Source organism: Scyliorhinus torazame, chromosome 9 (genome assembly GCF_047496885.1).
Source record: "Scyliorhinus torazame isolate Kashiwa2021f chromosome 9, sScyTor2.1, whole genome shotgun sequence".
Taxonomy (NCBI): Eukaryota; Metazoa; Chordata; class Chondrichthyes; order Carcharhiniformes; family Scyliorhinidae; genus Scyliorhinus; species Scyliorhinus torazame.
Genome location: NC_092715.1, coordinates 167,134,964 through 167,149,086, shown reverse-complemented (window position 1 = coordinate 167,149,086; position 14,123 = coordinate 167,134,964). Strand labels below are relative to the sequence as shown.

Genomic DNA, 14,123 nt, shown 5'->3' with positions numbered 1-14,123 from the left:
TAAAAGATGGTGTAATTGATTCAGTCTGGGAAACATTGTCAAGAACAATATTGCTGACTTCTGGAAGTGTCTCTGGCTTTTGAATCCCAGCAGCTGTAAATTGTAGACTCGGTACCCCCTGGATTCAGTATTTCCTTTTGTTTGCCTTTAGAATCAGTCTGCGAACCACGGCCCAAATTTTAAAGTTTGACTCCCAATTTCTTCTGTGTTTTTTAATGTCAATTCCACAAAAAAGTCAGCTTGCAACTATCCAAGTTGTCTTTATCCTGTAACAGGACTATGGTTTTCCTTAAGAACCTTGTTGAGATTATGTTCCAATCAATTTTTTTATGTTTTTTAATTAGCTGTCTTCTACATTCTTTGTTTTTCACCTTTCCATTCAGTGTATGTTTTGTTTAACTTTTTGGAGTATGAGCTACAGCTTCATTTTGAAATTTCATTTTAGGCCGCAAAACTTTAAACCAACCTCTTTAATTCGAGAGTAACCGAGCCAAATCATTTTGGAGTACAGCACTGCCCCCTCTGTCCATTAGTCTAGAGAAATGCTACTGTATTCTATTTTGACACCTGAATCTTAGGATCTGCAGCCAATTTGAAATCCTGCCACATTTCTCATTAAACCATCCCGTCTTGGCAGCATCAATATTTCACCTATATTGATCCAAAACATGGATTCAGTTCAGTTGCATTTGACATGAGCCCAGTCAGAGGTTTCAAGGGTTCTTTACTCTAAGGGTCTGAGCGTTTGATTCTTTGGACATATCTTTAGTGGAAACAATACTTTCTTCTTTTTTAAATATATTTTACTGAAAATTTTTTCCCAAACAACAATTTTTCCCCTTTTACAAAACAAACGTAACAATACAGAAATTTTTAACAATACACAAATAACAAAACCCCATTATCTTTTGACCTTAACTAAACTAAACCCCACCCCCCCCCCCCCCCCCACTCCCTCCCCCTCCCCCCTGGGTTGCTGCTGCTGGTCATCTGTCTTCCCTCTAACGTTCCCCTAGGTAGTCGAGAAATGGCTGCCACCGCTTGGTGAACCCTTGAGCCGATCCTCTCAGGGCAAACTTTATCTGCTCCAATTTAATGAACCCCGCCATATCGTTTACCCAGGCCTCCAGTCCGGGGGGTTTCGCCTCCTTCCACATGAGTAGGATCCTGCGCCGGGCTACTAGGGACGCAAAGGCCACAACGTCGGCCTCTTTCGCCTCCTGCACTCCCGGCTCATCCGCAACTCCAAATAGAGCTAACCCCCAGCCTGGTTTGACCCGGGCCTTCACCACCTTCGAAATCACTCCCGTCACTCCCTTCCAATACCCTTCCAGTGCCGGGCACGCCCAAAACATATGTGCGTGGTTTGCCGGGTTCCCGCCACACCTCCCACATTTGTCCTCCACTCCAAAGAATCTGCTCAATCTTGCTCCCGTTATGTGTGCTCTATGTAGCACCTTAAATTGAATCAGGCTAAGCCTGGCGCATGAGGAAGAGGAATTTACCCTGCTTAGGGCATCAGCCCACATACCCTCCTCTATCTCCTCCCCTAGTTCTTCTTCCCACTTTCCTTTTAGTTCGCCCACCGATTCCTCCCCCTCTTCCCTCATCTCTCGGTAAATCTCTGACACCTTGCCCTCTCCGACCCACACCCCTGAAAGCACCCTGTCCTGTATCCCCTGCGTCGGGAGCAACGGAAATTCCCTCACCTGTTGTCTAGTAAACGCCCTCACCTGCATATATCTCAAGAAATTTCCCCGGGGCAACTTATACTTTTCCTCCAATGCTCCCAAACTCGCAAAAGTCCCATCTATAAATAAATCTCCCACCCTCCTAATTCCCAACTGGTACCAGCTCTGAAATCCTCCATCCATTCTTCCTGGGGCGAACCTATGATTGTTCCTGATTGGGGACCCCACCAGGGCTCCCCGCACCCCTCTCTGTCGCCTCCACTGACCCCAGATATTCAAAGTTGCCGCCACCACCGGGTTCGTGGTAAACTTTTTAGGTGAGAGCGGTAGCGGCGCCGTCACCAGCGCCTCTAAACTCGTTCCTTTACAGGACTTTCTCTCCAGTCTTTTCCACGCCGCTCCCTCACCCTCCATCATCCATTTACGTATCATTGCCACATTGGCGGCCCAATAGTAATCGGCCAAATTCGGTAGTGCCAATCCTCCTCTGTCCCTACTACGCTGAAGGAACCCCCTCCTTACTCTCGGAACTTTCCCTGCCCACACTAAGCTCGTGATGCTCCTGTCTATTTTATTAAAAAAGGTCTTGGTAATTAGTATAGGGAGCCATTGAAATACAAATAAGAACCTCGGGAGGACCATCATCTTAATTGCCTGCACCCTGCCTGCCAGCGACAGAGGCTGCATGTCCCACCTCTTGAAGTCCTCCTCCATTTGTTCTACCAGCCGTGTCAGATTAAGTCTGTGCAAGATTCCCCAGGTCCTAGCGATCTGAATCCCCAGGTATCGGAAGTTTCTTTCCACTTTCCTTAGAGGCAGGCCTTCTATCTCTCTACTCTGGTCCCCTGGATGTATCACAAATAATTCACTCTTCCCCATGTTTAGCCTATAGCCCGAGAAATCCCCGAACTCCCTCAACATTCGCATAACCTCTATCATTCCCCCCCCCCAGCTGGGTCCGACACGTATAACAATAGGTCATCTGCGTATAACGAGACTCGGTGTTCTTCTCCCCCTCTAATCACCCCTCTCCATTTCCTGGAGTCTCTCAACGCCATGGCCAGAGGTTCAATTGCCAACGCGAACAACAATGGAGACAGCGGGCATCCCTGTCTTGTTCCTCTATATAGTCGGAAATACTCTGATCTATGTCGACCTGTAACTACACTTGCCGTTGGAGCCCCATAAAGAAGTCTAACCCAGCTAATAAACCCGTTCCCGAACCCAAACCTCCTTAACACTTCCCATAAATACTCCCACTCCACCCTATCAAATGCCTTCTCTGCATCCATTGCCGCCACTATCTCTGCCTCCCCCTCCACTGGGGGCATCATTATCACCCCTAGTAGTCGTCGCACGTTAACATTCAGTTGTCTCACTTTTACGAACCCTGTCTGGTCTTTGTGCACTACCCCCGGGACACCGTCCTCTATCCTCGATGCCAGTACCTTTGCCAACAATTTGGCGTCCACGTTCAATAATGAGATAGGTCTAGAGGACCCGCACTGCAACGGATCTTTATCCCTCTTCAAAATTAACGATATCGTCGCCTCCGACATCGTCGGGGGTAGAGTCCTCCCTTCCCTGGCCTCATTGAACGTCCTCACCATCAATGGTGCCAACAAGTCCACATATTTTCTGTAATATTCCACCGGGAACCCGTCTGGTCCCGGGGCCTTCCCTGCTTGCATGCTTCCCAGTCCCTTAATAACCTCGTCCACCCCAATCGGTGCCCCCAGGCCCACCACCTCCTGCTCCTCCACTTTCGGGAACCTCAATTGGTCCAGGAACTGCCGCATCCCCTCCTCTTCCCCCTGGGGGTTGAGACCTATACAGTTCCTCATAGAAGGTCTTGAACACCTCATTTATCTTTCCTGCCCTTCGCACAGTGTCTCCCCTTTGGTCTCTAATTCTTCCTATCTCCCTCGCTGCTGCCCTCTTTCGCAATTGATGAGCCAACAGGCGACTAGCCTTTTCCCCATATTCATACCTCCTACCCTGTGCCTTCCTCCACAGTACCTCCGCCTTTCTGGTGGTCAGAAGGTCAAACTCCGTCTGGAGTCGTCTCCTCTCCCTGTACAATCCCTCCTCCGGGGTCTCTGCAAATTCCCTATCCACCCTTAAAATCTCCCCCAGTACTCTTTCCCTTTCTTTGGCCTCTGTTTTCCTTTTGTGGGCCCCAATGGAGATCAGCTCTCCTCTGACCACCGCTTTTAGTGCTTCCCATACCACTCCCACAGGGACCTCGCCGTCGTCATTGACCTCCAGGTATCTCTCAATACACCCCCAGCACTCTTGCACACACTCCCTCATCCGCCATCAGTCCCACATCGAATCGCCAGAGTGTTCTCTGCTCCCTTTCCTCTCCTAATTCCAGGTCCACCCAATGTGGGGCATGATCCGAAACCGCTATGGCTGAGTACTCAGCTTCTTCCACCCTAGAGATCAACGACCTTCCTAAAACAAAAAAATCTATCCGGGAGTACACTTTATGGACATAGGAGAAAAAGGAGAACTCCCTAGCCCTAGGTGTAAGAAATCGCCATGGATCCACTCCCCCCCCCCCCCCCCCCCCCCACATTTGGTCCATAAACCCCTTAAGTACCTTGGCCGCTGCCGGCCTTCTTCCGGTCCTTGAGCTGGATCTATCTAGCCCCGGGTCCAGCATCGTATTAAAGTCCCCTCCTAAAATCAAGTTTCCTACCTCCAGGTCCGGTATACGCCCCAGCACCCGTCTCATAAATCCCGCATCGTCCCAGTTTGGGGCATACACATTAACCAACACAACCTCCATTCCCTCCAGCCTGCCACTCACCATTACATATCTACCTCCGCTATCTGCTATGATGTTCTTTGCTTCAAATGCTACCTGTTTCCCCACCAAAATGGCCACCCCTCTATTCTTTGCGTCCAGTCCTGAGTGGAACACCTGTCCCACCCATCCTTTCCTTAACCTAACTTGGTCCGCCACCTTTAGGTGCGTCTCTTGGAGCATAACCACGTCTGCCCTTAGTCCTTTCAGATGCGCGAGCACTCGGGCCCTTTTTATCGGTCCGTTCAGGCCTCTCACGTTCCACGTGATCAGCCTCACTAGGGGGCTACCTGCCCCCCTCCCGTGTCAACTAGCCATTACCTTCTCTAGGCCAGTCCCATATCCCGCCTCCGCGTTCCCGCTCGCTCCCCCAGCGTCGCACACCATCCCCGCCCACCCACTCTTTAGCCATTTCCTTTTGGATTTCCGCAGCAGCAACCCAGTTGTCCCTCCCCCCCCCCCCCCCCCCCCCCGCTAGATCTCTTTCTAGCGTGATTGCTCCCCCCATATTACTTCCGTAAGTCAGCTGACTTCAACTGACCCCGGGTTCTCCTGCTCACTCCTCGACCCCCCCCGTGTGGGGAACTCCCATCCGCCTTGAGCCTGTCTTCCCGCCTTATTCTTTCTGGCGCGGGAACATCCCTTTACCTGACCCGCCTCTTATGGCGCAGCTCCCTTTCCCCTCCCCCTCCCCTTCCCCATTCTCCAACTATGTCCCGTCTTACCCCCCCCACCGGCGCCCACATTTCCCCAATGTCTCCCCCCTTCCCAATTTACTTCTCAATTAACTTCAACCATAACATTAACAATAACATTTCCTGCAGCATCAGTCCCTCAGTTCCGATTCAATTTCTCCTCTTTGATAAAGGTCCATGCTTCCTCCGCCGTCTCGAAATAATGGTGTCTCTCCTGATACGTGACCCATAGTCTTGCCGGCTGCAGCATCCCGAACTTCACCTTCCTTTTATGCAACACCTCTTTGGCTCGGTTAAAGCTCGCCCTCCTTCTCGCCACCTCCGCACTCCAATCCTGGTACACCCGTACCACTGCATTCTCCCATCTGCTACTCCGCACCTTTTTAGCCCATCTCAGGACCTCTTCTCTATCCTTAAGGCGGTAAAATCGCACGATTATCGCCCTGGGTGGTTCTCCCGCTTTTGGTCTTCTCGCCGGAATCCGATTTGCCCACTCCACCTCCAAGGGGCCCGTAGGGGCCTCAGCACCCATCAGTGAGCTCAGCATCGTACTTGCATACGCTCCACAGTCCACTCCTTCCACACCCTCAGGGAGACCCAGTATCCAAAGGTTTATCCTTCGCGCTCCGTTTTCTAGGGCCTCGATCCTTTCAGTACACTTTTTATGAAGTGCCTCGTGCGTCTGTGTCTTAACCGCCAGGCCCAGGATCTCGTCCTCAATATCTGTCACCTTCTGCTCTACCACGCGGAGCTCTGTCTCCTGGGTCTTTAGTGTCTCCTTGAGCCCCTCAATTGCCTGTAGCATCGGGGTCAGCACCTCCCTCTTCAGCAGCTCCACGCACCGTCTCACAATTTCATCCTGCTCAGGCCCCCATGTCACCTGCGCTTTCTCCGCCGCCATCTTGTACTCTCTTTCTGACCCTTTGGTCGACGATTCCTCGCGCTGCAGCCGCCGCCACCGGTTTTTTCCTCCTTCGTTGGGGGGGGGGGACTCCCTTCTTACACACCCCACACCGGGTTGCGTGGTCAAAAATTTCCCCGTTGGGGCTCTTAAAAGAGCCCGAAGGTCCGTCGGAGCTGGAGCCGCCGAAATGTGCGGCTAGCAAGGCATCACCGCAACCGGAAGTCCCCGAAACAATACTTTCTAAAGCAGGATTACAAATAGTCCTTGATTCTTTGGAATATTGTTAATTTCCATGAACTTGCCTACTATCCCTGGAGATGCTAGCACTTTATATCCACTACATAATTTCCTAGTCTAAAATCAATATCATGCATCTGCAATTTTGAGACCACTCCAAAAGTAAGAGACCCATTAACTAAAGCATAATTCAGATTCACTGTTCATAAGGGAACAGGTAAAACATTTACATCAATGCCTTCTGTCAATATACTTTTATTTAGCAAACCTTGGAGAAAATGTTGTTGTTTACTAACATCAAGCTTTTGAGTTGACCCCATATCCTGAAGAATAAAATCTTTTTGGCTTTATCAGACAAAATTAGAGATACTTTAACCTCAAATATAAAACTCCCATTATCTTTTGTCTCTGACTTGTACTATTGTGAATACATTTGATGATCTTGGATTGTCACAAGCTTCACTCGCTGGTACAGTAATTTCTGGAGAAACGCTAGACATGCCCATGAAAGCTGCTGACTTAAGCTTTCAACATGTTGGCTTTTACATGCCTCGTTTCATGGCAAAAATAGTATTGGTCACTTTGAATTTTTTTTAAATGTATCTCCCTGTTCTTTTCACTACTCTAAGCATATGTCTTCTTACTGCAGTCCCCCCTCATTGCAATTGGTGATCTATTCACTATCAACCCATTTATCTTTCCAGATTGTCTCCAGCTTTTGTATGGGTTGGCAGACAAAGGTTTGCTGCTCTGCAGATAATTAGAAACTATCCTCTAAAAATGCAGCTTTCCTTACTTTAGAAACCACATTCTTCTAGGTGGAACCTGATTTCTAAAGGAATACTGGTTATAAATTCTTCCAGTAACAACATCTTTCTTGAGGTTTTTAAAACCTTGATCAAGTTTCATTGCCCTATATCATTGATCAAGTTTCTAAAATTTGTTCATGGGACGTGGGCATCGCAGGCTGTGCAGCATTGATTGCCCTTCCCTAGTTGCCCTTGAGGGGGCAGTTAAGAGTCAACCATGTTGCTGTAGATCTGGAGTCACATGTCAGCCAGACCAGGTACAGATGGCAGATTTCCTTCCCTAAAAGACATTAGTGAACCATGTGGGTTTTTACGATAATCAACACTGGTTTCATGGTCATCATTAGATTTTTAATTCTTGATTTTTATTGAATTCAAATTCCATCATCTGCAGTGGTGGGATTTGAACCTGGGTCCCCAGAGGATTACTCTGGGTCTCTGGTTTACTAGCCCAGTGACAATACCACTACGCCACCGCCTCCCCATGTTTCATCGCCCTATACCATTGACCGAGTTTCATCGCTGTATATCAATAATCAAACACTTTCTCTTTCTCACAGCAAATTCCACAAATGGCCAATTCTGCCTCTTATTCAGATTTCTAAACTTTTGCCTATTAGTTTCTGGGACTAAGCACTACAATCTTAACCATATCATAAACTGTAGACTATTCATTTCAAAATGTAGAATAAACCTACAAAACTCTTTGTATTAGAATTGTCCAAATTTCCTGCAGCCACTGTAACTTTGTAGCAATTTTCTCAAATAAGACAAAATACACTTCAATTCCTTTCTCACTGAATTTAGGCGCTAGGCGAATATTCCTTGCCAAATCAAAACCATTGTCAAGCCCACCTTCTACTCCCTTCTCACATAATCAAAATCTTTCACAATCCAGTTTAAATTTCCTGGTTTTCCTCTCACTTTGCAATTCAAGTTCACGTTTTTGCATTTCCCTTTCCTCTTTTTTTTTCCTGAGTTCACATTTTTTAATTTCCCATTTCAAGCTGCTTCAGTGGCTGCTAAATCCAAGTAACTCAATCTGTAGTTATCTGGATTTTTTTTTCTTCCTCCGGGTTTAAGTGTTGAGCCAATATCTCAACTATCTCTGCTTTTTTAGTACCTACTTTTAAATCTATTTCTTTTTTAGTACCTACTTTTAAATCTATTTCTAACTTTTCTGCCATTGCTTTTGAATTAAAGTTTGATCACTGTTGCAAGGCACTCCCAAGCCAAGTCCTCTCTTTTGAGGAGAGCTTCAGCAAGACACAACCATTTTAAGTTTTCAATAAATACAGCAAAAGGCAGTAAATCCTGGCCAAATCCAGCATACTCATCTCCACTTGTGGATTCAAAATCCTGCAAACCGCCCCCCCCCCCCCCCCCCACCCCTTACAGTCCTTATAGAAAGTCCACAGTTGTCCCAGCTTCCAATGAGTTAACGTTTTCCCATTTCAAGCGACCATCTCCAGGCTCTCACTCGATATTTAGAGAATGACCTAAATCCATTACCAGCAGCGATTCATCTTCCTCTCTCACCACGCTAGGAGGAATCTCCCAGCTTACTTAGATAGATTCCGAATGAATCTCCTCGACAAGGGTGCCCTCCTCCACCTTCCACATCTGGCTTTGGTAGTTCGCTAAGAACCTGATGCCTCTTTGTTGAGCACAACTGCTGCACTTTTCCTGCATCTTTTCTTTCTGCTTCAGAAGCTTGGAGCTGTCAAGTCTATTTCACTTTGTTCCTAGGTGTGATAACTTTGCATCCTATTCAGCCAGTGCAGAGACTAAACCGGGATGTTGTCAGAATTTTAACCCAAATTTAATGCATAGTACACAAAACCTAATCTTATAAACCTCATAAACGTAACAATAATCAGCCTTTCCTCTGTATCCTTCCTATCAATTTTCACCGCATCCATTACCTCTATCTCCACTCCTTCTGATGTTTTGTCAATACGTATAAAGTACTCAATTAGTATTGTAGCGTTACCCTTTGCCTTTAAGCATATATCTTCCTTGGTCCTGAATAGGCCTCACCCCACCTAGTGCAGGAGGCCATTCGGCCCAGTGAATCTGCACCAACCCTCTGAAAGAGCACCTTACCTAGGCCCACTTACCTGCCCCAACCTCGTAACCCCACCTAACCTGTATATCCCTGGACACCAAGGGGAAATTTAGCACGGCCGATCCACCTAACCTGCATATCTTTGGACTATGGGAGGAAAGCCTAATGCCTTTTAAAAGGCATCATAGTTGAGTCTGATCCTGTCTTCACCTGACATCTATATGTTGGTTGATTTATCTGTCCTTTCCTCCTCTTCCTCTTGGCTTCAATAAAAAGTTGTGGTGAACCCATCACAAACTAAGGTTGAACTTGAAACTGTTTGATATGCTGCAGTATTGCACTATGCAGTGCACAATACGATCAGGTACTCTGGTATCTCAAAGAAATGCTGTTAACTGTTTTAGATTTGATTTCCACCATGTAGAGTCTCCAACAGATACAGTACTGCCTTTGGTCAATTTCTTGAATTAGTTGATTGTGTACAGAGCTTATGAAGTGTAATATAATTTTTGTTTTCCATGATTACTAATTTTTCTTCATATCTACTGTTTTTAAAGTCATTCTACTATTAGCACTAAAGTACCATTGCTCCGTTAACATTCGCATTTTGAAGTGACACCTTGGAACGGTTGTGGAGGAAACTGGAGAATTAGATTTTTCTCAACTAGGAATTTATTCAAGAGCAGCATCCCTTTGTGTCACCAGGATTCCTCAAAATGACTGTCCTGAACCTGAACTCAGCTGCCATTCAACCATGAGAATTTCTTGTGCACAACATAGCAAGCAATGGTGATAATGGACCTTTTATAATCATTTGCAACTAATGTACTAAAGGAACTGTAAAGAATATCAAGAAACATTTTTGAATGCAAATGTGTTTTCTGTCCTGTAGCACAATGTGATGTTGTACCTGAGCTGTCAGGCAGAAGTCAGGCCTTTAACACCATCTTGTAGCCAAAGTAGAGTAGTACAATGAAGTACTTGTATGATATGAAGTGAAAAACTACATGTCAAGTATTTTCATATTAATTGATTTCCAGATAATGGTAAACTCTTGAGGATCTGGATATTGAAGGAAATTTGGAATTTGATTCCATTTTAAAAAAAAATGTAAACTATGAAAGTTGCTATTTTGATTATTTACTCCCCCCCCCCCCCCCCCCCTTAATTATGGACACATTCCAAATGACCAAATCACGCCTCCTACAATTCTAAACTTGGACATGCATTTCCCCATGGAGGTTCTTTTTGGTTGTAACCGTTTTCATGGTTACGTAATAGATACAGAGATATGGAAAGATCTTATTTTACATTTATTTTTGAATCTCTGTTTACAATATAACAAAATGCCCCAATCAAGAAACCTGTGTCCTCTCACACAGGCCACCATCCAAAGCTGAAAAGATCCTAAAGCCTTTATCTGTGTTTTTAAATGAATAGTTTGAAATTATTTGACTTTACATATCAGGCAAAGTAAAATTTAATGGTGAACTTATTACTGCGCTTGCATCTCGAGTGAAATAAACTAAAACATTACTTAATACACAAGATAAAGGATCAACATTACATTAAATGTTAAAATGAAATTAGTTATTTTTAAATATTGTTTCTTAATTCCAAAACCTACAAAAGCCAAGTGACCTTGTAATCAGCTACCATTAGACAATTGTTCTATTGTTCCAAATCAACTCTACCACATGACGGATAGGAGTGTTGTTGTTTATGGGAGACAAATGATATAAAGTTGACCCAAATTGGGGTACAAGGATAATATTTTTATATGCATGAACGAATTGTATTTTCAGTCTTTTTTGCAGTGAGTCTTCTGGAATGGATTTTAGCTATACAATTATATGTGCTGTGGATTGGAAGTGTGCAGTTTGTCTGGTACAGTACTGTAATGGCATCAGAAAATAAACATTATCTTTTTATGTTGTACTTAAAAACAGCTATAAAGCAATACTGTACTGCACAAAATGTTAGGAATCAGATTTTCATCTTCAAGCTAAAATGAAATTTAATTCCAGTTTAATTGTAATGTGCATCTGCTTGTGTCCCAAGTCTTGACTGGAATCTCCCAGTATAACTGGTGTCTGTCTTCTGTTTTCTAATTTTACAAATTATTTAGGTTGGGGGTATTTTTAAACTATGGCATTGTATCTTTTCTCTGGTTTAATATGTTAACATTTGATCTGTCTAAATGCAAATCTATATATATCTATACATATATAGATATATACTTATTTTGTACAGAAATGTATGTATGCAGTATATAAAACTTTTATGACAGGAAATAAACATATGGCATTTTAAGCATTTGCATTCATTTTGTCATGAATCTGCCTAGTAACAGCTGTAAAATAAGAATTTAACAAGGCATGATAGGATGCGATCTGCTCAGCAACAGGTAGAAATCTGCCTAATGACAACAGTTGTCAGCATGATGAGATGTGACTTTCCCAGTAATCAGATTAGTGGGCATCTAGACAGAATTGGGTGTTAATTGCCCGATTAGTAGAAACGGTTTACTAGACAAGTTGGAAATCAGTGGAAGCATAGACATGCTAATTTCTAGAGTCAAAAACTGAGAGAGAGACAGACAGCCAAATACAGAGAATGAAGGATCAAGGGGGAAATAGTATAATTGCCAGCAACCTCTGAAGCAATGGGGTCAGTTTACATCTAACAAGGGGTTCTAAATAAACTGTTTAGTAATTCATAAGACTTAATTGTCTTCAGAGTATTGTCCTGTTCGTGTGTATTTGTTTATTCTTTAATAAATAATCTTTTAATAATTGTTATGATGACTGGGCTGGTTATTCTCATTGAGGTTTCATGTGATTTCTCACACCAATCCAAAAACAAAATTATACATCCCATGAACTGATGTTTCAGAAAATTGGGGGCTCGTCCAGGATCTAAAGAGCTTAATCCCTTGGGGGTAGGGGATGTTTGACTTTTTACTCATAATAGGCGTGAAGAACAAGTGGAACCAAGTGAGAATGTGTTACTTGAAGTAAGGGATCTAACTCAATCTTAACTGGAAGTAGACAATATAAACCGTAGCAAGTTAAGTGTGCCTAAAACCAAATTGATGGAATTGGCAGATAAATTGGAAGTAGTCTTATCTACAAGGGTAAGATGATCATTGAAAGCATAGCAACTTTTTTAAAAAGGAGGGGTTAGCCATACCCAATATTTTGAGGTGAGGAAATTGAGCTAGGCTTCAATTTACAAAGAGACATAGAAATTAAGTCAGAGATACAGGAAAAAGAAAAGGGAGAGAGCTTTCCAACAGGAGAGAGGGAGTTTAAAAAAGGGAAATGGAGCAAGTCACAAGAGAAGAGACAAAGAGTGAAACCTTCAACTTCACACAGGCAGTAAAAACCAAAAGGTTACAGGTTAGAGCAGACAGTGGAGAAAGGTTGTTCTAAATGGGAATCTTGTAGGTAGGACTAGTGAAGTCTATCTTAGTCTCCAGACCTTCTCTCTGGCAGTGAAGAATCATAGTCACAGAATCCCTACAGATGCAGAAGGAGGCCATTTGGCCCACTAAGTCTGCACATCTTTGGACTGTAGGAGGAAAGCGGAGCACCTGGAGGAAGCACAAGCAAACACTGGGGGAACGTGCAAACCCTGCACAGTCACCCAAGGTTGGAATCAAACTCCGCTCCCTGACGCTGTGAGGCAGTGGTGCTTGCCACTCTGCCTATATGGGTGCTTAGTGGCTGGTACTGGAGGCTTACAGACAAACTTTTTAAAAAATAAATTCAGAGTACCCAATTCATTTTTTCCAATTAAGGGACAATTTAGTGTGGCCAATCCACCTAGCCTGCACATCTTTTTTGGGTTGTGGGGGCGAAACCCACGCAAACACGGGGAGAATGTGCAAACTCCACACGGACAGTGACCCAGAGCCGGGATCGAACCTGGGACCTTGGCGCCGTGAGGCATCAGGGCTAACCCACTGCGCCACCGTGCTGCCCCTTACAGACAAAAGTTTTGAGCTGTAAGAAAACAGTCTGGACAGACTTGCATTGAATTTGAAAGGGTTAACCAGTCATTCGATATGTGAGTGCAAGCATAAAAAATAGAACCTTATGATGCCCTTGGATATAAAGATTCATTGCCTACACTAGAACTTCTGTTGAGGAACAGAAAGCTATGACTGCCAGGCAGTGTGGCAGAGTGGTTAGCACTGCTGCCTCAAATCACTGAGGACCTGGGTTCGGCCTGTGTCTGCGTGCGTCTCACCCCCCACAACCCAAAGATGTGCAGATAGGTGGATTGGCCACGCTAAATTGCCCCTCAATTGGAAAAAATGTGTTTTTTTTTTAACTGCCAGAGAGGTCGTGGAGCTTTGGGATAACTATGAGCTGGTTCATAGACCAAAGCCTTTCTTAGGACCCACTAAAGGTTTAGAGAAAGCTAGAGACTGGGAAGGTGCAAGAGGAAAGGCCAGCTAGACCGGGAGTAATCAGAAACTCCGATGAGGTTTCACCTCAAAATAAAACAAGCCTGTTGGGGAGGTGAGAGATATGAAAAAGGTTGGGGCTGGATTCTCCAATTTTGAGGATGTCTGGTTTTACGACGACAAATTTGGAGCCGCACCCGCACCGGTGCTCTGATCGGTGAGAGGCTAGCAAACGCGCCACGTAAAACTCCCGGCCTCCACAAAATAAACAGCCGGAGAATTGCCGGGTCTGTGGCCGCGCATGTGCACGGTGATGACCTGCAGCGGTCGCGCCATACAACATGGCGGCAGCTGTGGGTGGACCCGGACTGCCAGATAGTGTCCCCTTGGACACCCCCCCCCCCCCCCCCCCCTCTCACACCAGTCCCACCCAGCCTTCGCCGCAGGCCCTCGGCAGCAGCACGGCTCCTCTCTCTGCACGATCAGTGGGAGT

At 45.1% G+C, this 14,123-nt stretch overlaps 1 protein-coding gene across 3 annotated transcripts in view; it reads left to right on the top strand.

The window, feature by feature from the left end:
* The window catches only part of LOC140429570 (dual specificity protein phosphatase CDC14A-like), a 206,064-nt gene extending 194,047 nt beyond the window's left edge, over positions 1–12,017 (top strand). For 2 of the 3 annotated variants that reach the window (XM_072516747.1, XM_072516749.1), the window contains exon 15: positions 9,922–12,017. In XM_072516747.1, the coding sequence (XP_072372848.1) occupies positions 9,922–10,009 (88 nt within the window). In that variant the 3' untranslated portion in view covers positions 10,010–12,017. Of the gene's footprint in view, positions 1–9,773 lie in introns of all 3 variants that reach the window. The other variant, XM_072516748.1, reaches the window with a different exon arrangement.
* The last annotated feature ends 2,106 nt before the right edge of the window (positions 12,018–14,123 follow it).